This window comes from Protobothrops mucrosquamatus, unplaced genomic scaffold (genome assembly GCF_001527695.2).
Source record: "Protobothrops mucrosquamatus isolate PMUCROS unplaced genomic scaffold, P.Mucros_1.0 scaffold_50, whole genome shotgun sequence".
NCBI lineage: Eukaryota > Metazoa > Chordata > Lepidosauria > Squamata > Viperidae > Protobothrops > Protobothrops mucrosquamatus.
The window spans coordinates 1,770,043-1,797,787 of NW_015386126.1; the positions used below are offsets into that span (position 1 = coordinate 1,770,043).

The following is a 27,745-nucleotide window of genomic DNA, read 5'->3' on the forward strand; positions in this document are numbered from 1 at the left end:
GATATGGATGGTTCTTTGCGGTCTTAGTCATTTTCCCCCATTTGCTTACTTAAATGTTACGAGTTGGTAATGAGTTTTCGAAGAACTCTATGAGGGCAAAAGTTGTCACGTGTGCTACATTTTCCAATGTGGCTGTGATCCAGAAATACTTGACTCTTGGCGGGCAGCCACTGGTTCGCACAATACTCTCCACACGGTCAGCTAGCAATCTAGTGGTTTCGTTTGCATAACATGCAAACTTTGATGAACTTTTTAACCTCGATTCATTTTTGGGGTGACTTGTCCTGCGGACCCTAACCCCTTGTGTTCACTTATGGCGGGTTGTATTGTGGTGACTCTAAAACGTGGATTTATCTAGTGGTCAAATTTTGCCTGTTGAGTGTGTGTTCCTCGGGTCTGCTGGTCCAGGGTTTTACCCAGATATTTCTCCCAAAGGCTGCACTTGGCTGACACTTTGAACTTTCCAAAGTTGGTGGAACTTAGAGGAAACTTTGTAGAGGTCTGTGATTTTGGCCGCTTGAGTAATTTCCTCTTACGTGGGATGGGTTTAAAGGCATTTAAGTTGCTATCCGAACCTTGGAAAGAGTATATTCTGTTACGATTCTGCCTTGGCAGAGCCCTTGGTACACCTGAGGATTACTGTACAGGTGGTCCTCAACTTACGACCACAACGGAGCCCCAAAGGTCCATTGCTAAGCAAGACAGTGGCTAAGAGAATTTTGCCCCATTTTACGACCTTTCTTGTCTCAGTAGTTAAGTGAATCACTGCCGTTGTTAAGTCAATAAGCCGGTTGTTAAGTGAATATGGCCTCCCCCATTGACTTTGCTTGTCAGAAAGTCACAAAAGGGGATCACGTGACCCCAGGATACTGCAACCGTCATAAATACTTGTCAGTTGCCAAGCACCCAAAAATTGATCATGTAGGCATGGGGATGTTGCAACTGTCATAAGTGTGAAAAAAGGTCATATGTCATTTTTTCAGTGCTATTGTAACTTCGAGTGGTCACTAAACGAATGCACGTCAAGGACTACCTGTAGTAACTTGCCAGCCGTTTTGGAAAAGGTGACGTTCTCTTGAAACCACCGAGTTTTCTTCCCTTGACACATTCTTCCATCCCTCTATTTTCCTGTGGGAATGAGGCGCACGGCGTATCTACCTTTCTGTGACGACGCTGACCTCCCTTAACAGGAGAGCTGTGGGCAGCTGAGACCAAAAGGAGCAGGGCAATAACGTGAGAGATTTTACAGAATTGCTCGACATTCGTGGCTCTGCCATATGATCTATGCCAGGGGTAGGCAACCTGGGCTCTTTTATGACTCCTGGACTTCAACTCCCAGAATTCCTCAGCCGGCTATGCTGAGGGGAAAGGGAGAGGTTTCCAAGCTGAGCCAGGCTGGCTCAGGAATTCTGGGAGTTGAAGTCCACGAGTCATAAAAGAGCCAAGGTTGCCTACCCCTGATCTATGCCATGGCCCTCAAATGGGCTGAGTTCAGTGATGGGAGTTGTTGAGGACTCATACATTCCTTGGGCTGGAAGGGACCTTGGAGGTCTTCTAGTCCAACCCCCTGCACGAGACCTTATTGTTTTCCAGATTAGTGTCTGTCCGATCTTTTCTTGAAGTCCTCCAGAGCACTCACAGTTCTCGGAGGCAAGCTATCCTATTGATTAATTTCACTGTTAGGAAATTCCTCCTCATTTCCAGATTGGATCTCCCTTTGATCAGCTGCCCTCAACTCATCCTGGAAAATCCTTCCACAGACAGCTTGGCTGATGGATCCTCTCACTTTCCAAGCTATGCATAAGCCCAGATTGTGATCTTGTTTCCTTGGGATGCACCCTGAGTCTTGCCTCACTTTTTCAGAAGCGAAACTGTGATTAACATTCCTATTTTTCCTGCCTCAATCTGAGAATAGAATAGAGCTGGAAGGGACTTTGGAGGTCCTCTAGTCCAGCCCCCTGCTCAAGCAGGAGAACTGTCCTATACCATCTCAGACAAGTGACTGTCCAGTCTCTTCTTTAAAACTTCCAGTGATGGAGCGCCCGCAATTTCTGGAGGCAAGCTGTTCCACTGGTTAATTGTCCTCACTGTCAGGAACTTTCTCCTTAATTCCAGGTTGCTTCTCTCTTTGATTAGTTTCCATCCATTGTTTCTTATCCTGCCCTCTGGTGCTTTGGAGAATAATGTGACCCCCCTCTTCTTTGTGGCAGCCCCTCAAATACTGGAATACTGCTATCATGTCTCCCCTATTTCTTCTTTTCTTTAGATTAGCCAAACCCAACTCCTGCAGCGGTTCTTCATATGTTTTAGTCTCCAGGCCTTTGTTCATCTTAGTTGCTCTTCTCTGATCATTTTCCAAGGTCTCAACATCTTTTTTGTAGTATGGTGACCAAAATTGGCTGCAGTATTCCAGGTGTAGTCTTACTAGGGTTTTATAAAGCGGTACTAATACCTCGCGTGATCTTGATTCTATGCCTCTGTTTATACAACCCAGGATTGTATTAGCTTTTTTGGCTGCTGCTGCACAACTGCTGGCTCATAGTCAAGTGATCATCTACCTAGGACTCCAAGGTTCCTCTCACACTTACTGTTTTTCAGCCAGGTCTTGCCCAATCTGTTCTTGTAGCTTTGATTTTTCCTACCTAAACGTAAAACTTTGCTTTTCTCCACATCTCTGTATGCCTTCTTGGAAGCAAATCGGCCGGCTGAAGGATGAGGCAGGGAAGTTGATATTCTTGAGAAGGGCTTGGCCTCCTCCTCCTCCTTCCTCCAGTTTTGAGAAGCATGACTTCACTGGCATTATGCCACATCTGATTTTGGTGATTCAGCCCCAGGTTTTGAAACTGATCTGTGGTACGGTATTTCTCTTTAAGTGTGTGTGTGGTGTGTGTTTTTGTTTGTTTAACTTACTGGCACTGACAATTTTATTTCCCCATTTCATTCCCCAATAGTTTTTTTTTTCTTTTTTTCAGACTTGTTATGAAAGTTCCTTTCTGTTTTTGAAGATAGGGTTCTGACGTTGCCAAATGGTCAGATCTCACTCCTTAAAAGGAGTGCCCTTGGAGAGTCAGATGACAGATTAATTCAAGGAATTAATTGAAAAGCTCATAAAACTATGGAATTGTTGACTTTCGTGCTTAAGTCATCCCCAGAATCTGGTGTTCAAAAATAGGCTGCCTCTCAATACCAATTTTCCCCTTGGTCTAATCCAGGGGTCTCCAGACTTGGCAACTTTTAAGACTTGTGGACTTCAACTCCCAGAATTCCTCAGCCAGCCATGACTCTGCAAGAAAAGTCCCTTGTGGGCCGTGAATTCCACAAGTCAAGGAAACATTGTGATTTTCTAAGATGGACAGTATTTAATATTTATTGTTATGTATATGTAGGGGTATGGGTCTATACCAGGGGTAGGCAACCTTGGCTCTTTTATGACGTGTGGACTTCAACTCCCAGAATTCCTGAGCCAGCCATGCTGAGGGGAAAGGGAGAGGTTTCCGAGCTGAGCCATGCTGGCTCAGAATTCTGGGAGTTGAAGTCCACAAGTCATGAGGGGGCCATAGTTCCCCCATGCTGGCTCAGGAATTCTGGGAGTTGAAGTACACGAGTCCTAAAAGAGCCAAGGTTGCCTACCCCTGGTCTGTACATACGTTGCATATAGTATGTTTAGGTGTGTGTCATGTATGTGTTTCACACATACATGACACACACAAATGAACTAAATTTCATTTCAGGACCTCAATTGGACTGAGATTAGCACATGACCATCCACCCCCACCCCACCCCAACTCGAGTATTGTAAAGCACAAGTCCTACCGTCCACGTCTCACAATATCACAACTGTGCATAGACAAACAGTTGCACTTGTTGAAGCCAAGAAGGAGAGAGGGGAGGGGGGACCCCCCCCAAACTGCCACAGAGTCTCCAAGCAGCTGTTTTGCAGTGGGGGGGGAGGGAATTAAAAAAAGAAAGACAATCCTTTACATAAAACAGGTGCCTCCACTGCTGACAAGGATGAACGATGGCAACTGTCTGTCGCCCAGGACTCTCTGTTTAAAATTTTAGCTGAGGGAGGGAGGCCGGAAGGGTTTTAGGGTTCCTAAAAGTCAATCAATGCTTTCCCTAAACTTTCCCAGCCGGTGCATGGGCTCTCCAGGCGCATGGCGCTGCGTTTCCCATCATCCCCCGATCTCAAACCGAGACCCATCCTTTCCCTGCTTCAGCAGGCGGTCAAGTTGGTCGCTGACTTGGCTGGGGATGATAGGGGGTGTAGTTCCTACGGCCACCAAATAGAAGAAGTTTCTCTTCCCTAATAAGCCTGGAGAGAGGGGAGAAGGACGGAAAAGCAGGTGTCTCCCAGTCTCCCAAAAGCGGATGTTTACATTTGCATCCCAACTTAGTACTCGTAGTTATTTTTTTCTTTTTTGTTGTTTCTCCTTTCTCTTCCGTAGGGCTTCCCACCCTTCCTCTTTTCAGCTTAATTTCTCCATGCCTTTCCACCCCTTCCTCAGATCTCTTCCACCATCCCCTTTTCCTTCTCTCTTTCTCCCTTTGAAGGTTCCGGGGAAGGGGGCTTGTAGTCCCTCTCTGGCCGGAAGGCTTCTGAAAAGGGGCTGAGATGGTTCCAGCCCCCCCCCCCCTCCTTCTCTTTTCTCCCTGGGTGTCTTTTGTTTTCCTGAAAACTTGTCATCATGTCCAGTAATCCTCTCAAAAACTGTTCCTTTAGTTGCGGTAAGCCATGATCTCATACTTACAGAACATTAAACTGGAAAGGTTTCTTTCTTTCTTTCTTTCTTTCTTTCTTTCTTTCTTTCTTTCTTTCTTTCTTTCTTTCTTTCTTTCTTTCTTTCTTTCTTTCTTCTTTCTTTCTTCCTTCCTTCCTTCCTTCCTTCCTTCCTTCCTTCCTTCCTTCCTTCCTTCTTCCTTCTTCCTTCTTTCCTTCCTCTTTCTTCCTCTCTCTCTCTCTCTCTCTCTCTCTCTCTCTCTCTCTCTCTCTCTCTCTCTCTCTCTCTCTCTCTCTCTCTCTCTTCCTTTCTCCCTCCCTCCCTCCCTCCCTCTCTCTCCCCCCTCTCTCCAACTCCCCTTCCCCCTTCCCTTTGTACAGTATGTGAGTGTTTTGGATAAGCTCCCTGACCCTTCAGAGGAGAAATGACATGCAAACTTTTTTAGCAAACATGAGCTGGAAGTGGATGTGGGGGCAGAAATAGCTAGAAACAATTTTGTGCCTGGCTTCCTGTTTTTGGAGAGAGTGCCAGGGAACAAAATGCCCAGGATTCAAATGGAATAGGGCCGCCAGATAATTTTGCACTCTGGAAGTTGTGCTCCTTGTGGATCTGTTGAAACAGCGGCGCGTAAAAAGTGGTGCCTGTTTGTGATGCCTTCGGTTACTTAATTAAGTAGCAGATCACTACTTTGTGACTAAGCTTCGTTTTATTCAAGAATGTTAATATTTTGTGAAGGAGACAAATGAAGTTAAAGAAGTGCAAATTGGCTCATGGCTGCATCAGTCCCGGTGCCTGTGTGCAAAGTTCTACAACTGACAAGATCTGGTGCCTGCTCATTGTTGTTGTTGTTGTTGTTGTTGTTGTTGTTGTTGTTGTTGTTGTTGTTGTTGTTGTTGTTGTTGTTGTTGCTCTTCTTCTTCTTCTTCTTCTTCTTCTTCTTCTTCTTCTCCTCCTCCTCCTCCTCCTCCTCCTCCTCCTCCTCCTAACTTCCAAGTATTTGTAAACCCCTTTCATTGGATTCTGAGCACTCCAACCAAGATGGGTATATAATAGCTGACCTTTTTTCCCCAAAGAATGTCAACTTCATTTTGCAAATCCCAATCTTTTTCCATTTGTTTTCGTCAGTTTGCCTATCTCCTGATAAGGCTACATCTCTGCCCCCCCCCCATTTTTTTTTCCTTTTCAGCAACAATTAACGCCTGGTGGCTTGTGTTCAGGCGCCTGTCAGTCGCTTGTTCTTACTGTTCTTACATGTAACTCAAATTGTCATCGTGGCGCCAGGCACCAAAGCTTATTAAAGCAGGGTTGGTCGCTGTGGAAGAGCCTCCAAATCTCCATTTTTGGGGATCTTCCCCCCCTGTCATATGTGAAACCCCCTCTTAAACTGAACATCCTTAGCAGAGTTTACAGTTGGTTTGACACTGGAAGCTCATGAGAACTATCCTGAGAGCACTGAAGAAGGTTTAACATACTCAAAACACCATGAAATGCTCCTTCACAATCTGGGGAGGGGGCATAAGGGGCAAGAATGAAAAGTCCATCCAGGCTAGCTTTTGTAAAACAGCCCCCCACTCTCTTTGTCATATTGCCTCCCTCCCCAGCTGCAACACTCAGGGTGGCTATGGGTCACTCAAAGAGTTTCATCTAGGAATATTCCCGTGGGCTGCAGGCATTGGCTTGATTGATTTCTGCCTTGTGTAAATATATTACACAAAGGAGCAGGAACGCGGAAGGAGTGTCCACACCCAGGCCAGAGAATCCAAATAACGTTTATATTGGAGGGATGACTGCTTTGGGAAAAGTCCTGGTCGATTGACCTGTCTTCTAATGAATTAATGAAATATAAATAATTGTTTTTCCAACCCTGGCAACTTTAAGGTGTGTGGACTTCAACTCCCAGAATTCCCTAGCCAGCATGGATGCACTGATGTCAATCATCTTATCTATAGCAGCAAGCTAAAGTACATTTCTGCATCTTGCTTATTTCTTAAAGAGCGGACGGACGGGCCCTTCACTTCACAGAGTTCTGATTTTTGAGAGGCAAATTAGGATGGGAAAATCTCTTTATAGGCTGGGTTCTAAATTAGGGTCATGACTGAATGCTAGGAGAAAAATGGAGATGACTAAGAGGGATGAGATTGGGTGGGATATGCAGAGTGGATAAATATTCTCCTGAGTTGAGGTCAAGTCAGGGACATCCACAGGTTGCCAGCTTGACTTTGTTGTGCTTCTCTATCTCAATATTGACCCTCTGAGCGTTTTGTGATATCGGTCAAAGTTGCTCAGATTGTGGTATCTACTGGAGCAGGCACAAAAACACTTTAAAATGGACCCAGCCCATGTATTATTTAAGGATGCAGTTTGGAAAAGGGTTGTGTGTGTGAGAGAGAGATGGTATATATGGTGTGTCATGGTAAAAGGAGAGGAGGGGAGAAATCTATCTAGTAAGCTTAAATATGAGCCAGCAGTGTGCAGCAGCAGCCAAAAAAGGTAATACAATCCTTGGTTGTACAAACAGAGGCATAGAATCAAAATCACATGAAGAATTAGTACCGCTTTATAAAAACTATGTAACAATAGTAATAGCACTTAGACTTATATACCGCTTCACAGTGCTTTACAGCCCTCTCTAAGCAGTTTACAGAGTCAGCATATCGCCTCCAACACTCTGGGTCCTCATTTTACTGACCTCAGAAGGATGGAAGGCTGAGTCAACCTTGAGCCCATCAGGGTCAAAGAAATCAAACTCCTGGCAGTGTGAGCAGAGTTAGCCTGCAATAACTGCATTCTAACCACTGTGCCACACCTGGAATACAGTAAGGCCACACCTGGAATACAGCATCCAGTTTTGGTCCCCACGTTGCAAAAAAAATGTTGGGACTTTGGGAAAAAGTGCAAAGAAGAGCAACTAAGATGATCAAAGGCCTGGAGACTAAATATATATGAAGAAGAGTTGCAGGATTTGGGGTTGGCTAGTCTAGAGAAAAGAAGGACTAGGGGGGACATGGTAGCATTGTTCCAGTATTTGAGAGGTTGCCACAAAGAAGAGGAGGTCATGTTATTCTCCAAATGCGCCAGAGGGCAGGACAAGAAACAATAGATGGAAACTAATCAAGGAGAGAAGCAACTTGGAATTAAGGAGAAACTTTCCTAATAGTGAGAAGTGTCAGTAGAACAGCTTGCCTTCAGAAGTTCTGGGTGCTTCAACACTGGATGTTTTTAAAAAGAGACTGGACAGCCACTTGTCTGAAATGGTAGAAGGTCTCCTGCTTGAGCAGGTGGACTAAAAGACCTCCAAGGTCCCTTCCAGTTGTATTCTGAACTGAATTGAATCCATCCAATTTCTGCGGCCGTCCACCTTAACCAAGACCTCTGGGCAGCTTACAGTTCTAACAAATACTTGCAGCCTAGCAAAATTCTGTTAATCTAAGCTTACAAAAAACGATAAAGCGGTACTCGCGGTTGTGCTTCTTGTCTGGACTACCTTGCAGGGCTAACAGAGGGAGAGATTTGGTGCTGGTGGTACAGTTTAGCCAGCATGATTGATGGACAGGAGGAGGCTGAACCCATGGAAGTTCAGGTTGACCCCTAGCCTCTAGGTCAGTGGTTCTCAACCTGTGGGTCGGGACCCCATTTGGGGTCGATCGACCATTTCACGGGGGTCGCCAAGCAAGGCTGTCCGCCATTTTTTTTGTCCGCCATTTTTTTGTCCGCCATTTTTTTCCCCTTTTCCGGCGGGTGCCTTACCTCCCTTGGGCTGGGCCAGCTGGTGGTCGGCCTGCTCCGTCTCTGCCGCTTGCCAGCTACGCCTCGGCTGGCGCAGGGGGCGGAACCACACATGCGCGGCGCTCCCGGGCAGGGAAAGTCCTCGACTTACGACCGGTTGGGTAGTCCTCGACTTACGACCGGTTCAGTCCTCGACTTATGACCGGTTTAGTCCTCGACTTACGACCAGTTTAGTCCTCGACTTACGACCGGTTGGGGTCGCGGCATTAAAAAGGTTGAGAACCACTGCTCTAGGTACAGAGTGAGTCCAATACCAAGGCAACGTGCAACCTTTTCTTGCACTGGACCTGAAGGCGCGCTAGCTGCCCCTTCCATTAGCACCCCTTCTTCAATATAACCCCTTTTCATTGACTAATTTTGAAAGCCCGTTGCTGGAAACAGAATTGTTTGCGAGGGAAAGGCTTTGCAATATTTTTGCAATTCAGAAACAATAAATCTGGAATTGCTTACTAACTGTTTCCGTTGGCAGGAGAGATCTGAACTGTGTGAGTCAGATAGAGTTGTCTTCCCATTCCACTCGAGGCTTTGACACACATTTCCCCACTCCCCACCCCCCCACCCCACATTCCTTCACAGTGGAGCCTGAACAGACCTCTGAATTGGGTCTGGGGGCTTCTTCCTGACTTCTCTGTGCCCAGGTATTATTTCCCTTTAGTCAGAAGGGGGGCAACCTGCATGCAGGTTGGTAGACTTGGAAACCGACCTTGCTGTGCAACCTGACCTTCTGAACACCTCCTCAACAATCCTGACCCTTGGAAGGAGCTGCTCGGAGAGAAGGTAGGGATTTCTCCGCTGCCGTGACTCACTCGTTCCTCAGTTTCCCTGATGTGCAATCCGGAAAAAGATGGGCAGAAGATAATGGGCTGCTGGCCCACCGTGAATTTTGCAGCCGAGATGAGAAGGACCAGCTGCTCTCCCTCCCTTTTAATGTTGGCCCCCAGTTTCTACTGACCCATGCAGGATTGAGGTTGACGGCCTGCCGAGATGAAAGTCTGCCCTGCCCCACCGCTAATCTTCCCCCACTGTTGGCTCAGCCATGGTTTGAAAGTGGTGGTGGGTGTCCTTTGTGAACCAAGATGGGCTGGAGGAAGAAGGAACAAAAGCTGCAAGAAATGTGGGGCGAAGGGAGGGAAATGGTGGGGCAAGGGGTCCATTTTGCTATGCAGGTCCCCCCCCCTCTGATTTTAACATCTCTTTTCCCAGTACTGCAAGTTAGAAATGGACCCTGTTTTTAGTGGGAGAACCTTTACTGGCATTTAGGCTCCAAGCCACCTGCCTAGGTGCTGACGGTTGTAGAACTGGGGTGTCCAACTTGGGTAACTCTGCATCCAGTTTTGATCACCACAATATAAAACAGACGTGGAGACTCTGGAAGGAGTGCAGAAAAGAGCAAGAAAGGTGATTAGGGGGCTGGAGACTTAAGACCTGTGAAGAATGGTTGCAGGAATTGGGTATGTCTAGTCTAGTCTTGTGAAAAGAAGTACTGGGGGGGACATGATAGCAGCCTTCCAGTATCTGAGGGACTGTCACAACGAAGGGGGCAAACTGTTCTCCAAGGCACCAGAGGGCAGGACAAGAAACAATGGATGGAAACTAATCAACCTGGAATTAAGGAGAAACTTCCTAACGGTGAGAACAATTAACCAGTGGAACGGGTTGCCTTCAGGAGTTGTGGGTGCCCCATCACTGGAGGCTTTCAAGAAAACACTGGACAGCCACTTGTCTGAAATGGTGTAGACTCTCCTGCTTGTGTAGGGAGTTGGACTAGATGACCTCCAAGATCCCTTCCAACTCTGTTATTCTATGTTCTATTCTATGTTCTAACTCCCAGAATTCCCCAGACAGCCACAAGTCTCAAAGTTGCCAACATTGGACATGCTGGCTGGGGAATTCTGGGAGTTGAAGTCCACAAGTCTTAAAGTTGGCCAAGGTGGGACAACCCCTGTTGTAGAAAATGGAAAGGGCTTAGGTGTGACTGTCTGGATTTTATATTTGCAAAAATGGGGCACTTTTAGATGTTTTCTTTTCTCCATCAGCTTGTGGGATCTACACTCACCACTCATTTTGTAGAGCAGGGTCTCCAAACTTGGCAATTTTAAGACTTGTAGACTTCCAGCACCCAGAATTCCTCAGCCAGCCTGGGAGTCTTAAAGTCACCTAGTTTGTTGTAAAATTTACAGCTCACTAGTTTCCTTTTAATTTCTCAATCCCAGTTTACTGTGTGGACTTCATCTCCCAGAATTCTCCTTCCTGGCTGGGGGCCTCTGGGAAGCCACAAGCTTAAAATTGCTGCAGTTGAGAAATCTTGTTCTAATCAGAGGTACCAAGATGAGTCATATCATTTTCCTTCCTCTGTGTTTTTTCTTTTTCTAGTAAACTTGCGTGATTAAGAATTCTTGGAAATTCAAAAGCTCGCAACGGTTTCATATGCTTCCGCTTGTATTCTATCTATGGATTATGTAGTTTATTTTTCTCGTAACCACAGGGTGACTCACCCTTGTTTACAAAAATAAAAGGGTCTCTCTCTATCCTTCTTCAGCATTTAATAGCTGGTCTTCTCCCCTCAATCTCATCCTACTTGCTCGTTTTTTTGAAAGCCACAACGCGTGGGGCTAATTTGGAAATTAGTTTTTTCTAGGAAAGCCTAAAGTCATTAATGTACAGTCCTTTACTTACAACCATTCATTTAGTGACCGTGTTACTAACCTGACTGCAGTGATTCGTTTAACAACTGTGGCAAAAAAGGTCATAAAATGGGGCACAACTCTCTTAACAAGTGTCTTGTTTATCTCAGTTGTTATAAGTAGAGGACTAGCTGTATAATACATTTTTTCCCAATAGATCTGGAATTTCTGTTTGAGAACATCCTGAGGTACGGGGCTGTCAAAAAAGTGAGGATGGTGAAGATTGTGTTGTGACGGTATAATCACAGCTTTTATCTTTATCTGTGTGCAACAACTTTGTTTTTACAGTTGTGGTTGCCACCTTGACTGTTTTGATAGCCACAGATGTACCGTCTTCATCACATAGCTTTCTTAATCAACAGATGCACATCCTGCCCTTGCCAGGAAAGCCAGCTGGGTGAACTTGGTTTAATAGTTAATTTGAAACCAGGAGACTGTGACTTTTAGCCCCTCTTAGGCATGGAAACTGGCTAGGTGACTTTGGGCCAGTCCCTCTCTCTCAGGTCCATCCACCTCGCAGGGTTGATGTTATGGAGAAAATGGCATCAGGAAGGAGTATTGGATGTGTTCACCCCTCAAGTTATTTATCAAAACCATTTATTTATTAAATGTATGTGGCTCTCCTCTCCCCAACAGGGCAAACAATAAAGGGAGGATAAAACATCTAATGAATAAATAAATAAATACATACCACTAAGTCAAAACGTGGTTTCTTTCATTTTGGCTTCATAGCTGGTGTGTAAGCAGCCATTGTGATTTTGTGGCTTAGCGTGTTGATGAGACAACCTGCCCTGATTTATGTAACATCACAGTTAAGCAACAGGGTCATCCGTGACTGTTCTAAGCCCAGAGATGCTAAAATTGCCAATGTGCGTTGTGACCCAAGTGCTATCCTTTGGCTCTTACATCGGGATGTTATTTATAAGAAATGATGTATTTATACAAACAATAATGTTCTGCAGATGCTTCCCTCGTCCTGAATATTCATTAAGTATTTGACGTTCTATATTTGATGAGTGGTGATGCTTGGTTTCACTGGAAGACATTTGGTTATGAGACAACTGACACGACAAGGCTGAGTTTTGACCATTAGCACGGCAGACTTGACAAGGTTTTAGTACTTGACATGTTGACGGCTGGGACTTTCAGATGGGATAACTGCCAAGAGTAAAGCAGGAGAAGCCCTGGTGTTCTGAACCAGGTGTCTCAACCTTAGCAACTTTAAGATGTGTTGGCTTCAACTCCTATGGCTGGCTGGGGAATTCTGGGAGTTGAAGTCCACACATCTTAAAGCCTGTTGACTGGGCTATTTGGGGAATAGATGTCTACACACCTTAGTTGCCAAGGTTAAGAAGGTTGTTTCAATATTTTAAATGCTAAGGATCTCCCTCTCTTTCCCTCCCTCCTCTTTCTTTCTTTCTTTCTTTCTTTCTTTCTTTCTTTCTTTCTTTCTTTCTTTCTTTCTTTCTTTCTTTCTTTCTTTCTTTCTTTCTTTCTTTTCCTTCCTTCCTTCCTTCCTTCCTTCCTTCCCTACCTCCCTCTCATTAAAAATCCAGATAATCACCCTTTGAAATTGCTCAAAATTTTTAAACATGTATCAGCAACACATACACACACACACACAATAGATGGAGCTTTGGTTGGGCCATCACGGCTGCCCTATTGACTTTGTTGACCACACCCTGCAGATGGTCCTGATGAGGACCTACCTGGTTCCCTGAACGGAGAACAAGGTCTGCTTCTCCTGCCCCCCTCTTCTTTGCACCCTGATTCAAAGCCTCGCACCGGCTCCTCCTAGCTGCGTGTGGTGTAGGCAGAGCCCATTTCAAGAGAAGAGCCTTCTGCATGGCTGTGGGCCTCAAGAATGTTGAGGAGAGGCAGTTGGTTGAGCCCTGTCTAGGAGGGAAGGATGTGGGGTGAATTTCTCACCATTCAGGAAACCGCTTAGAAAGTGAAAGTGGAACCCTGCAGGCTTGCCCGTCTTCCAGGATGCGCGCCACTGCCTGCGCGGATGGCTATCTCCGAATAAGACACCAGTGAACAATGTGCACCAAAGCAGCGCGATCCGGCAGCTGGCCTGGCAATATTTCAGCCAGGGCTGCATTTTGAATCTTGTGTGCAGGATTCTGGCTGGAAAGTCCCAACTTGAGCGGTGTGAAATTTCTGTTTGGTGTACCAGGATGTCATAATTGGCAGCCAACAAGGGCAGATTCATGCAGTGTTGCATAGTTAGAACAATTAAACAGTGGAACAGCTTGCCTCCAGAAGTTGCAAGCGCTCCATCGCTGGAGGTTTTCAACAAGAGGCTGGACAGAGCTTGTGATGAGGGCAGAAGATGGTCACCTTTCTGGACTTCAGTGGGTGAGAGAAAGAACTCTTGTGTTCCCGTGACTTTGCAAACAGGGGCATCCATCGCGAGCACATTGAACCTGCCAACTTACAGATTTTAACACACACACACCCTAGTTTGCAGAAGTTTGAATGAGGAAGAAAGCGTCATTGTTTCATGCTTCTTTTTTGTGATTCAGATAATGATGGGTGAATGAGTATATGGGTGAGGAACGCCTTCAGTTGCGTAGCTAGCAAATGATTTGAGACCTTGGCTGTGGTTGGCCCTCTCTACTCCAGAGAGGACTGGCTCTTCAGGATCCTAATAGAGGACCTTCGCTTCCCTTGACATCTGGTTCTGTTCAAGAGGGGAACTCAAAGTGGAATATGGGGACAAGCAAGAGCATTTCTACAAAATGGTGGCCTTTCCCCAACGGATCAGAGAAGGGCCCAAATAGGGAGCTGATCACTGATTGCAGGTCTGGGCTGGAGACCAGAGGTGGCGACTCCTGTGTTCCACGTCTTTGAAGTTCAGTGGCTTTCTTGTCTTTATGCAGCACCCAGTCTTAAAGGGAAACGGAAAAAGAAGAGCGTTCCCATGGCTGACAGTGAATTCCAGGAGATGCCAGGTGTGACCCCAGAGGAAGAGCATCTGGACAACCTGGAGAAGCTGGAACAAGTGGTGAGTATGGAGAACAGAGCTAGGGTAATTTTTAACTGTAATAAACCAAATGGAAAGTCAAAAAAATGTAATCTCCTTGACTGAGTTCACCTGTGAGATTAAGACCTAAGGTGGTTTATTTCATTCAGATGTAGCGTGTTGTATGAAGTTAGCCATTGTGGCTGAGTTAGCTTGCTATTGTTTAAACAAACCATGGTTTAGTGTAGCACGAACCTTTGCAGTGTGGTTATCTAAGGTAGCATGTCTCAACTTCAGCAACTTTAAGATGTGTAGACTTCAACTTCCAGAAATCCCTAGCATAGTGGCTAGGGAATTATGGGAGTTGAAGTCCATGCATGTAGGCTAGGGAATTCTGGAAGCTGAAGTCCACACATCTCAAACTTGTTGAGGCTGAGAAATGCCAAACCAGGGGTCTTCAAACTTGGCCCTTTTATGACTTGTGGACTTCAACTCCCAGAATTCCTCAGCCAGGTACGCTAGCTGTTGGTTTTAATTGCTTTGTTTTTATGCCTATAAATATTTCTAGAGGTATTTTTATGCTTACAAAAAGACCTTGGGAATAGGAGGCCCAGAAGCAAAGTGAATAAACAAATCAAAATGTTGTACTTCATCTTTTTGAGTTTAGGTAGAAGAATATGCGATAATTAAGTATTGATAATTCCTAGTATTGTTTGCAAATTTGTGACACTGCCAATTTTTTTTTTCTATTTAGAAATAACCGAATTGATAGTCGGTTTTTTTGTTTGTTTTGAACAAGATATAAAATTTATCTGAGAAATGGAGGAGAAAAATTGATTTCCAAATAAGAGTGAAATTCAGAAAGAAATTGAAAATGCAAGGGCCTTGCATGTTGCGTGTGTTGTGCACTGAAACTTGAAATGAGTTTTCTGTTGCCAAGAAATCATTCTTTTTCCTGAGAAACGGTTTTTGTACTGGGGGAACTCTTCATTTCCTCTCTTACCACGTTGGTCTCTGCAGCAAATCTGCAGTAAATGAGTCGGCCTTCGGAAATGGCGTAGCTCATTTCATTCATTTCAATTCAGCTGGCGCAGATTTCCAGTGAAATGAAGTTTCAAGACAACAGAAGCAGATACCCAAATTCAGCCCTGGAGGCACCTCGATAAAGGGGCTCAAAAAAAAAGTGATCAAAATCCCATTCCATATTATCTGTTGTTATTAATTGTGAAATCGTGTCCGACCCATCGCGACCCCATGGACAACGTTCCTCCAGGTCTTCCTGTCTTCTACCATCTTCTGGAGTCCATTGAAGCTCAGGCCTACTGCTTCAGTGACTCCATCCAGCCACCTCGTTCTCTGTTGTCCCCTTCTTCTATTGCCCTCAATCTTTCCCAGCATTAGGCTCTTCTCCAGTGAGTCCTTCCTTCTCATGAGGTGGCCAAAGGACTTGAGTTTCAACTTCAGGATCTGGCCTTCTAAAGAGCAGTCGGGGTTAATCTCTAAAAAAGGCTGGCGCTTTGATTTCATGGTTGTGCCCACCATATTGATTTTTCTGGCCTCTCTCTTCTGTGGAAGAATGGCGATTAAGATGGGTGATTTTTAATAACCACAACCAAACAGTTCACGCAGATGCAACAAAACACTTCTGGGAATGCAGTTGCCCCCCAAAATATGGAGCCATCTGAACAGAATCAGGACAGGCCGTGCCAGAACGAAGGCAAAGCTCTTTCAGTGGGGAACGGCTGAGAGCCCACAATGCTGCTGCCCTGCTCTGGAACAAACTATAATACATATAATTCAGGAATGTCCCCTGGTGGCACAGTGGTTAGAATGGAGTATTGCAGGCTAACTCTGCCCACTGCCAGGAGTTCGATCCTGATGGGGCTGTAGATTGACTCAGCCTTCCACCCTCCCGAGGTCGGTAAAATGAGGACCCAGATCGTTGGGGGAGCAATATGCTGACTCTGTAAACTGCTTAGAGAGGACTGAAGAGCTCTATGAAGCGGTATATAAGTCTGCATACTATTGCTCTTTCTACGGACTGACTCTGTTGTACAGAATCTGGGCGAGCCACAGGCTCATCTCATCGAGAGGGAAAATCTGTCCTTGAAAGGTGTATTTTGATTTCTCTGCTTCGGAGGAGGCTGCTTTTAAAAAGAGAACCAGTCCCATAAATAGCCTGGCAGCTAAAATAATCCTCTTGTGAATGGCGAAAAGAATAGAGCGAAGCAGAACCGGTGAGAACGAAGCAGCTGCCTTCCCTCCTTCTCACTCCCCCCCCCGTCCCCCGCCCCAAAATAGCAGCAAGTTTTCTAACTCCTGGAAAATTTAGAACAAACAAATGCAAAGCATTTTTAGCCGAGGGAGCGAGGGAGGGCGTGTGAGAGCGAGAATTGGTGTCGCTGTGTTTTCCTGGAAACAGCCTCTTGTGTTCTCACACATCTCAGCACTCTGACCAAGTTGGACGGCTGCCTGCCGGCTGTAAGCAGGAGACGCTCTGTGCTGAACGAAGGAGCTGGTTAAGCTTTGGAGCTCTTCAGTTGCCTCCCAACACAAAACAGCTCTGTGGGGTGGGAGGGGGGGAGGAACAGCTGTGCTATGGGGGGGGCTCAGAGGAGGAGAAATGGACCCGATTCAGGACCCGTCCTTGCGTTGAGGAAGGGGCGCCCAGCTTGGCCTGGGAAAACGCCCCTTCCCTCTTCCCTCCTGCTCCTCTTTCTCCTCCCGGGATTGGCAGCCCCGAAGCTGCCATCCAACAATCCCCAAATCAGGGCTGAAGAGGAACCACGCACTTGGATAATTTTCTTTAGAGGGGATTGATCACTCCATGCAGATAGTCCTTAACTTACAACAGTTCTTTTAGTGACCGTTCAAAGTTACGGCGGCAGTGAAAAACATTGACTCACGACCGTTTTTCACACTTACAACCGTTTGTAGCATCCCCACGGTCACATGATCAAAATTCAGATGCTTGGCAACTGACTCATATTTATGACGGTTGCAGCGTCCCCCGGACATGGGATCATCTTTTGCCACCTTCTGACAAGCGCACTCAGCGGGAAAGCCAGATTCACTTAACAATTTAACAACTGCAGTGGCAAGCAAGGTTGTAAACTGGGGCCAAGCACATTTAACAACTGTCTTGCTTAGCAATGGAAATTTTGGGCTCAATTGTAGGTTGTAAGTTGAGGACAACCTGTATTTTGATGATACGTATTGCTGCTAAATTTTAACAGGGTGGAGGGGTTTGGGGAAATCATGTTTTCCCTGTTTTGAAAATATTTTGGTTGTAGCCAACCAAATCTGCACAATGTAGCTGAGACTGACATTGCTTAGCAGTTTATGGGTGTGTTTGTGTGTGTGTGTGTGTGTGTGTACACACATGGATACTCTAGGAACAAACCGAAGGTCTTAGAAAGCTTGCAGAAATTTCAAGTCATTCAGGGTAGGTAGCAGAGGTCAAGAATGCAGTTGGGGGCTGTCCAATCAAAGTGCCTGCCCTCTTGATTTTTTTTCGGTCCCCTCCCCATGGACACCCTGGCTGAACTTCTGAATCCCTCTCCCCATTCAAATGGCCCTTAGTCCAGCTCATTTCTGAAGGGTGGACTCCAAAATGCTACACCAAGCCAAAGGGCATTCACACATTTCTGCACTTGTTAGACACGCGTTGGAGCAGTGCCAAATGGTTCTCAGATTGCGTTAAATTGTTTGTGATGAAGGGGATTCCTGCATTGAGTAGGCAGTTGGACTAGGTGACGTCTAAGGTCCTAGGAGCCATGGTGGCGCAGTGGTGAGACTGCAGTATTGCAGGCTAACTCTGCCCACTGCCAGGAGTTCGATCCTGACCGGCTCAAGGTTGACTCAACCTTCCATTCTTCCGAGGTGGTGGGTAAAACGAGGACCCGGATTGTTGGGGGCAACAGGCTGAATCTGAAAACCACTTAAGAGAGGGCTGTAAAGCACTATGAAGCGGTATATGTCTAAGTGCTGTTGCTATTTTCAACGGCTGTATCCTCTGCATCCTGGTTTGTTGAGCAATTTACAGTTGGCTGGCTTCTCAGAACATACTAGGACAGGAGTACATTAAGTTCAGATGGTTGCTCCAGCCTTTAAATAGCAGGTTGAGGACGGATGCGTCAGAAATGGTCACGGTCTAAAGCCCAAATGGGTGGAGGCTGTTCAGAAGTTGTAAGAAGTAATGTGAAAGCAAATGTTTAAGCCAAGAAACAGCTCGTTGGCTTCCAGTCATCTCCGTTGTTAATCAACCAAGAATGGCTGCGTGTTTCCAGCGAGCTAAACCAAAGCACACAGGAGGAGATAGAGTCACGCCGATCTATGTGAAGCCGAAGAAAAAGAACATGGCTTGTGGACTTCGCTCAACTTCTGTTATAACCCTTGCTTTTCTCTCCTGGGAACAGTGCGCCTCGTTGTTCCTGGATCCCGCTAATTGACGCCGGGGTTGGAGGTCATGAATTCTGGAGCTCCGGCTTCTGCAGCTGTTCCAAAGCAAAACAGGGTCCCATCTGTTTTCTGTTTCCACTAGAGCAAATGATTCGGGTCTCGGAAGAAGCCAATTTAAAAAGAAGAAAGGAGCTGGATCACAAACCAGCCCTTTGAAGCTGTTTGGGTTATAAAATGATTTTTGGCATTGGATCACGCTTGGAGTACGGCTGTGGGGGCAGAGCCGTAGCTGAGTGACAGAGCATCTGCTTTGCATGAAGTCTGTCCCAACTTCACTCGTCAGGCGTCTCTCTCGGTCTTGGGGGCTAGAAAATTCCGAAATGCTAAATCAACTTGTCAGTAGGAATCGTCCTGAGAGCATCCTATGTCCTTGGTCATTGAGGAAGGCTCTGAAGCCAAGAACGCCTTGCTGTGTGGCTACAAGCAATGGAAAGAAGGGACTACACAAGCATTGGTCTAAAATGGTAATAAGGTCTCCTGCCTTGAGACCTCCAAGGTCCCTCCAACTCTAGGATTCTATGTTCTACAACGTCAGTCCTTTTTAATGGAACGCCAGTGTTTTGCTGAAATGTAGTTTACATTTTACAAGACATGTCGCCTGACCGGTTGCTGGTTCCCAGTCTTAAACTTGGTATGAAGCAGATTTCTGCTCCTCTTCCAGAGACTCCGTTCCCCAACCAGGCTGCTGATTCCCGCCCCCCTCAGTCCCAGCCAAAAAACTGTGATATGGTTTCCCTCAAGTTTTAAATGGGAAATAGAAAAAGAAAAATAGCTGCTTTGAGCCCTGCAACTAAGCTGAAACCTTAGTTGACCCTACTTTGCATCTTTACTTGACTTCCTGTAATCCTTCTGCCAGAACAATTTTTTCAAATGCAACTCATCAAAAGTTGTCCATTCCTATCCTCTGTTTTGTACTTCATTTCGTTGGCCCTAATTAAAATATTATTCAGCTAGGAACCTGGAATTTCTGTTTCTCCATAGTCCAATCTCACTTTCACTCCCCAAGGTTCAAGTTTCATCCAGGCTCTTGGGAACGCAAGTGTGCCTGCAGAATTGAAAGTCTCCAGTTCTCTTGGATCACAAGGATGACATTCTGGTTTTACTATTGCTTCATTATTAATATTGGTTTTCACAAAGATGAAAGTGTAAAGGAATTTGGTCAGTGGAAAAAATAATGAATCATGCAAGCTGCCTGTTTTAATTGCAAACGAGACAAATATGAAATCTTTTGCAATTCCCCCTTCAGAATAATCAAAACCTCCTGACTGGGTTTCAGTATCTTTAAAAAAAAAGCAGTATTATTCTAAAGGAATTGCAAAAAAAAAGATGGAATACTTGGAGATTTGATTGAATTTGTAGACATGGCAGATAGTCCTTGACTTAGAACCATTTGTTTAGTGCCTGTTCAAAGTTACAGTGGCACTGAAAAAAGGGACTTATGACCGTTTTTCACACTTATATGACCGTTGGAGCATCCTCAGGGTCACGTGATCAAAATGTGGACGCCTGGCAACTGTCTCATATTTATGATGGTTGCCGTGTCCCGGGGTCGTGTGATCACATTTTTTGTGACCTTCTGACAAGCAAAGTCAATGGAGTTAAGTTGAGAAAGGCTTCTCTCATGTTAGGTAGAAAAAATGGTCTTTCCCAGCTCTGCAGTCTGGGGTTGTTTTAAGCAGTACTGTGAGAAAATAAGTAGCGATCTTTGGGAGAAGGTGAATCTTGATGTTTGGTGAGTCTTTCTGGAGGCTCCATCCGTTGCGTTGTGGGCAGAACCTGGGGCCAGGAGGAGATGAGATGCTGTTGAGCTTCCTCAATTTCTCACTGTCCCTTCTTGTCTTCTCTCTGGTGGTTAGTAGTAAACAATTGCCTCTGACTGATTGCCCTTCCTCGCTCAGGTATCTCCAGCTGTCAAGCAGGATGAAGCTGAGCAGAAACCTCTTGAAGAGGATTCGGGAGATGAGGAGATGCTGAGCGGTGAGAAGGAAGAGGAGCAGACGTTCCTGGTCAACCTCTACAAGTTCATGAAAGAGCGTCATACGCCAATTGAGAGGGTGCCTCACCTTGGCTTCAAGCAAAGTATGTTCTTGGCTGCCTTTTCCAAAAGTGTGTGTGTGTGTGTGTGTGTGTGTGTGTGTGCATCCATGTTTCTTGTGTACCTTGTCCTTTCCTCAGGCAACCCGTTATATCACACAAATTCAGGGTGTCTGTGGCTGCATTTGCACAACAGTTCTTATCCCAAGCCTAGGTCAACAAAGCTTGGTTGTGTTTGCAAAGCCTGTAAACCACAATCCTCATGAAATAATTTCTGTTAAAGCCAACGAAACATTTGCAATTGTTGGACCAATGTTATTCCTAATAAAAATTTCCAAACTTGGAGCATGGTGTGCACAATATGAAAGAAATCAAAAGAAACACTTGCTAAATATGTGAGGATACGCTGCAGAATCTATAAGATTTGTCTGTCTGTCATCATCTTTTGGACTCCCCATCAACAATTAGCTATTTGAAGCATAAGCTAATCCGTTGTGATAAAATACTGTAGAAGCAATGCCGATTTTCAACAAGTGGGGTTGCATCAGTACCCAGTTCTCAATTCTACAGAGTAAAGACTTTCAGGACAGGTTTTTATACTACTCCAGGTAGTTCACAAATGAAAAGTTGTAGCTCAAGCCATACATTATCTCTTCTCTGATTTTTGGCTGTTATCTGATCTTTCTCTCTTTTTCTCTTTTCTTTTTAATAGTTAATCTGTTTAAAATCTACAAAGCTGTGGAAAAACTTGGCGCCTACGAACTGGTAAGAGTAAATCAAATTCACTGCTTGGAAAAGCAGGGGTGAAATGTCTTGAGGAATTCTTGGCAGAGCACGACATGATTCTTAAGTCCTCAACTTATGACTGCTTGCTTACTGACTGTTCCAAGTTACAACTGACTCCGAAAAAGGGACTTAGGACCCAGATTTGGCATCCGCTGCTATTTCAGATCACCTGTCCACTGACCTTAGTTGATCTGGAAATATCCACTCAACGTGGTTAGATCATAGATTTAAATTTTAGGTTTAAATCTTAAGGACCACAAAAAACAGGGTGGGAAAGTAAACTATTCCAAAAGAAGAGCAAAAATTGAGGTGCTAGAAAGTGCGCAGAGAAGAGCAACAAAGACGATGAGCGATCTGGAAGTTACAATGATGAACGGTTGCAGGAACTGGGTATGTCTAGCTCAGGGGTCTTCAAACCTGGCCCTTTTATGACTTGAGGACTTCAACTCCCAGAATTCCTCAGCCAGCCTCCATTTTGTTTGTTAGATTTAAGACAGGGGTCTTCAAACTTGGCCCTTTTATGACTTGTGGACTTCAACTCCCAGAATTCCTCAGCCAGCCTCCATTTTGTTTGCTAGATTTAAGACAGGTGTCTTCAAACTTGGCCCTTTTATGACTTGTGGACTTCAACTCCCAGAAGAGGAATTCTGGGAGTTGAAGTCCACAAGTCATAAAAGGGCCAAGTTTGAAGACCCCTGTTCTACATGTTAAAGTAAATTCCGTTGAACAAGTCCACGAGGGCACAGGGAGTCAAGCTTGACTGAGGGAGAGAAACCTCCACAATTGACTGGTCCCTACTTGGCTATGGCTGATCCAAAAACCTGATTTGCGTTGGATCTAGCTAGGACTTGAAAAGGAGACCACCAAGAAATCCCAGGAGAGCAGACCAGACTAGAAAGCGAAAAAGAACCGAGAATGACTTTTATTTCACCTTTGTTTCAGGTCACCGGAAGACGTCTTTGGAAAAATGTTTACGACATGTTGGGAGGCAGCCCAGGAAGTACCAGTGCTGCCACTTGCACCCGGCGACATTACGAGAGGTATTGCTCACATCCGTCCCCTTTTCTTACAAGAGGAAGCGCCCCCAGAAGTATTAGCTGTAGCTTTATTGGAAGGTTTGTTGTTGTTGTTAGTTGCGAAGTCGTGTCCGTCCCATCGCGACCCCATGGACAACGTTCCTCCAGGCCTTCCTGTCCTCTACCATCTTCTGGAGTCCGTTTAAGCTCATGCCTACTGGTTCAGTGACTCCATCCAGCCACCTCCTTCTCTGTCATCCCCTTCTTCTATTGCCCTCAATCTTTCCCAGCATGAGGCTCTTCTCCAGTGACTCCTTCCTTCTCATTAGGTGTAAGGTTACATTAACAAAATCTTACATCTCTTTCCCCTTACCTTTACATCCAAGAAATCAGGGAGGATCCCTTTCTGAGACGTTTGCCAGATTCCCGATTCCTTCTGCAGATTCAGCTCCCCCTTCTCTGTTTTCTTGTCTATGTCTCTTCCTTCTGTTCCCCCAAGGCCATTCCCACTGACCATTCCAGATGTTGGTCTTAGTGTCTTAAGGGCTGGCAAGTTGAGGAAAGGATGACATCTCCATCCTTTCCACAACCAGCAAGGTCTTCATAAAATCCTATTGGTGTGAACTTTTAGGGGAGAGGAGAGAAAAAAAGGCTTTATGATGAATTCTGGGCCTCCTGTTGCTTGAACACATCTAGAGCATGGCCATAATTTCTCCTTCCCCAACATCTGCTTTGCAGGCTGGTCCTGCCGTACGTCCGACACCTGAAAGGGGAGGATGACAAGCCGCTGCCCCCAATCAAGCCTCGAAAACAGTACAAGATCTCCAAGGAGCCGAAGGGGGATCACATGGTGGAGAAGAAGAGAACGAAGAAAGAGAAGATGAGAGATCCAGTAAGGAGACCACTTTTTCCCCCCCTCAAATGTTGCTTTCTTGCATGCTCAACAATGTAGGGTGGGCAACCCATACAAGGTATGTGTTACCCGGAGGCAGACAACCAGGAGCATGTCAAAACAGTCGAGAGGCTGATCACCATGGTGTGTGCTACCAGCACATATTTTTTGCAGAGTCTGTTGACCCAGCTGTAGAGAGGATTTGAGATTTGCGCAAGAAAATAGGAATTTTTTTTCTCTTTCGTGGACTGATTTCACCCAAGCTGTGTTGGGTTTACCTCCTGCTGGAGGCCCAGTGCATCGGGAAAGTATCCATTTGACAAAACCTGGTTTATGGTTTGCCAGCCTTGGATTTGAATATTTCTTGGGGCTGGCTGCCCTCTGGGGCGACTCGGAGAAGGGCACCGAGGGATAATTACGCTTAGTGATTCTTGGGGCTGATGCGCCCTTTCCTTCCCTAGACACCTAATCATAATCCTAATTATAATTATTCACAATAGGTATTTGTTACTCCAATGGACTCTAGATGGCTTATACAATATAATACTAATCAAAAGAATTTAAAAACGTAAACAAAATAAAACACGACAGCCTGTTGGCTATCTCCTAGGAATCCTTGCAATTAATCTGCTAAAAAAAAACAATTTGCCAGGTCTGGTACTTGACAGCCAATGAACTCTGTAATTAAAGACAACTCTCAAGTGAAAAAGAGCCAGGATTCCCTAGCTCGATTCTCCCAGAAGTGTTCAAAATCAGCCTAAAGGTTACTTAAGGGCAGATGTGGGCAGCCCATGGAACTGGGAGCCCTTCTCGCAACGGGGCTCTTTCAATTCAGGGGCAAACTAACTGATTGGCAAGGTTGCCATCTTCTGCTGAGGTTTTGGCAGGGCTTCCCTTAAAATAGGGGCATCCAGTCTCTCACGGGCATAAGAAGGAAAGCCTTCTTCAAGTTGAGTTCATCTCCTGCTACTTCGGAGACTCAACCACATAATTTCCTTGTAACAGAATCGAAATCCTTGCCACCTTCTGCTTTTTAAAAAAAAATCCCTGTTTAGCCAAACTATGGAGATCTCCTGGTGGTGTTCCATCCAACTACTAACTAGAACCATCCCAGGTTCCCTTCCAAACCAAGGCAAGGTCAGTCAAAGGCTAACTACATGTGCAAGAAATTAGGAACCAGGTTGTCCAAATGAGTACAAATTTAATCCATGCTAGCTTATTGCATGAATCTGAACTACTAACAGTCAAAGCAAATTGATGGTAGATAAGAGTCAATAGACTTCAAGGACTTGGATCTCTTGTGGCCACCAAGGGATTCCAAACTGATGACGCGCTTGACCCCTCCCTTGGTCTCAGTCTGTTCATCTCCTACACTTACCCTATGGTCTGCAAGCATTTTAAAACAACAACAATACCTTCCCCTTATATATAAAAAAAAAGGCCAACAAATTCTACAGGAGTGAAAAAAGTATGTTGTCTTGTTGTTACTGAGAACTAACAATTCTGTCTTGAAAGAGGAGGTAAGTTTATACCTCAGCTGAACCTTGAGCGATGAAGACTTCTGCTTATTTGCATTTTGCAGATGCGTAGAAGGACCTTCTGGACCTCCCATCTTATCTCCCTTTGTCAATTAAATATTCTCCTTTAATTGCAGAGTTTGCCAGAGAAAGTGAGGCCGGATGTTGCTTTGATCTGCAAACCTCCCAATGGCACTGAGCCGAATCAGTCCCGGGATCAAACCGAGGGGCGCCTCTCCCTTCCGAACAGCCGAGAGATAGCCGAGACTCAGCCCACCGGCAGCTGCCTTGGGAACTGTCGATCCCACGGCTGCTCCGAAGCCTACACCCGTCTCTTCTCCAGCTTCTACTTCAAGGGGAACAATGGCATCATGTCTCCCTTGGCGAAGAAGAAGCTGCTGGCGCAGGTGAGCCAGGATGAATGTTTGTATGCTCATGAGAAGAAGCATCTCAGCCACTGTCCTGAATACAAGAAGATCAGGATCCGGGAAATGTCAGGCTTGGACTCCGAGGTTGGTCGTCCCCAGAAAGAGGCCCCAAAGACAGGAGCGGAGGTGAACGGCTCCAGCAGTCCTCCAGGTCCTTCCCAGGTTGGAAAAGCCAATAAAGGTTTGATGAAGGCCCCTCCAGGGTTCAAGGAGGGAGCAGGGTCCCTGAATGCCGAGGAAGAAAGCTCTGGAGCTCACCTGACTACTGGGCCACCTGCCTTTCATGGCTATTTCCACACCTCCAGCAGCACCATCTTGAAACCCATCAGCGGCCTTCGAGGACCGGTGGAATATTATCCCAGCTTGAAGGACCTCCCTGTGACTTCTCCAGCCTATTCTAAGCCTGGAAAAGAGGCCCTGGTGGCACCTGGGTTTCAGAAGAAGCAGGAGAGCTTGGAGGACCAACCAGAAGATCTCCGCAGGAAGTCAGGTCAACCTTGGAAAGTGGACCATCAGCACTCTTCTGCCTTCCAGGCTAGTACCCTGAGCAGCAAGGCAGGCTCTCCCCCATTTCAACCGGTCAAATCCTCCTGGGCTCCACCTGTGGTCAACCTGGCAAAGGTCAGTCCACAGGTCTCCAAGAACGGAGGGCTGTCCGCGTCTCCAGGCCAGGCGAGCATCACCGTACAGAAGAAAAGAGCCTCGGAGGAGGACTATTTCCTGCATGGCAAGAAGCTCAAGGCGGTGTCTCCCTTCATCAAGGAGGTGGACCCAAACAGTGGCCTGGATCGGGGAACCTCCCCCAGCGGGCAGCCAGGGATAGCAAAGCCGAAGGCAACGGTGGCAGGGTCTGGGTTTCCACATGCCCACATGCCTCAGATCCAGGACATGTACAAGGGCACCATGCTGAGGTTGCCCGTTAACTTTAGCAGCAGCCCAGGAGAACATCTCAAGGACCAGGCCCCTTCGCTGATCCAGTCTCTCTCCATCAACCCGTTTATTATCCCCGCCTTCCCAACCCCACTATTAACTGCGTCCGTCCAAGCCTCGGATCTGGGTCAGCCTCTGGGCACCAGCCTCGTCCACTACCCCACTTCCTACGACAGCGCACTACGCCACCGGCTGTACCCTGTGTCGACGTGGCACAGCCAGCCCACCTACGCCACCGCCCATGTCCCGGCCTACCATCGGAACAACAAACTGTAGCCCCCCCCCATGGACCCTCAGAGACTTGCCACGTTTGGGGAGCCGTGCGAGGGAGGTGCAAACCCCACGTCTGCAGCGTTTCGACATTTTGATTCCTCTGCTTTTTTTGAGCTCTTATTTAGGACCTTACGAAACAGGACCATGTGACTTTTTTTTAAAACCGGTCAAAAGATGAACTGTCTTTGTATCTGACATGTATGCAAATAACTTGCGCTTAAAAAAAAAAAAACCTTAGAGGGAACAAAGTTCTTATAAACAGAGATTTATATCTGTGCGTGGCGTGGCCCTAATTTCCTTCTAATTTGCCCGTTCTCCATAAGCTGCTTCAAATGCTGCTGGCATATACAAGGGACTAGTCCTCAAGAGAGTCATACGTGCTATGGTGTAGAGGTGGAAGAGGGAAATGAGTAAAACCCGGTTTAATGACCAACACGTGGCATTCTGGATGTGACCTAAGCCCTGTGTAATATAAGCTCCAGGTGTTGCTTAACCCCATAGGAAAGAACGAGCGAGCGTCAGTCTGAAGAGTAGGTTACAGGAACAATCAACATTTTTTTATAAAAAAAAAATGTGGGCACATTTGAATTTTGAGAGCACATTATGGGCATTCTCCAGACAGAGCTGCCAGTTGCAAAAGGTGGATTTCCGAGCTGTTACCTTTAGACAGAGGGCTCAGCAGCCGGGCTGGGTATCCATCTTTGGGTTGATCAGAAACTCAGCCTGATACATCTTTGCTTTTAAAAAAAAAAAAAAAAAAATCTTGATTGGAATTATGCACACACGGTATATATGTTTATTGTAAAAAGGAAAGAGCGCCGATTGCCGATATATTCTTGTATTTCAATATAAAAAAAACTATAAAATAACAGAAGGGAGTTCATTAACAGTAATTCTTGGTTTAATGGTTAAAGCAGTGAGTTCTAGTCCAGTGGTTCTCAATCTTTTTAATGCCGCGACCCCCAACCGGTCGTAAGTTGAGGACTAAACCGGTTGTAAGTCGAGGACTAAACCGGTCGTAAGTCGAGGACTAAACTGGTCGTAAGTCGAGGACTACCCAACCGGTCGTAAGTAGAGGACTTTCCCTGCCTGGGAGTGCAGCGCATGCATGGTTCCGCCCCCTGCGCCGGCCGAGGCGTAGCTGGCAAGCGGCAGAGACGGAGCAGGCCGACCACCAGCTGGCCCAGCCCAAGGGAGGTAAGGCACCCACCGGAAAAGGGGGGAAAAAATGGCAGACAAAAAAAATGGC

At 46.0% G+C, this 27,745-nt stretch overlaps 1 protein-coding gene across 1 annotated transcript; it reads left to right on the top strand.

Annotated features, from left to right (window-relative positions):
• Positions 1 to 14,084: 14,084 nt before the first annotated feature.
• Positions 14,085 to 26,767, top strand: ARID5A (AT-rich interaction domain 5A). Its single transcript, XM_015811414.1, has 6 exons — positions 14,085 to 14,201; positions 20,519 to 20,699; positions 21,367 to 21,419; positions 22,383 to 22,480; positions 23,195 to 23,348; positions 25,003 to 26,767. The coding sequence occupies exons 1-6, from the start codon at positions 14,118 to 14,120 to the stop codon at positions 26,497 to 26,499; spliced, it is 2,067 nt and encodes a 688-aa protein (XP_015666900.1). The 5' UTR covers positions 14,085 to 14,117; the 3' UTR covers positions 26,500 to 26,767.
• Positions 26,768 to 27,745: the final 978 nt, after the last annotated feature.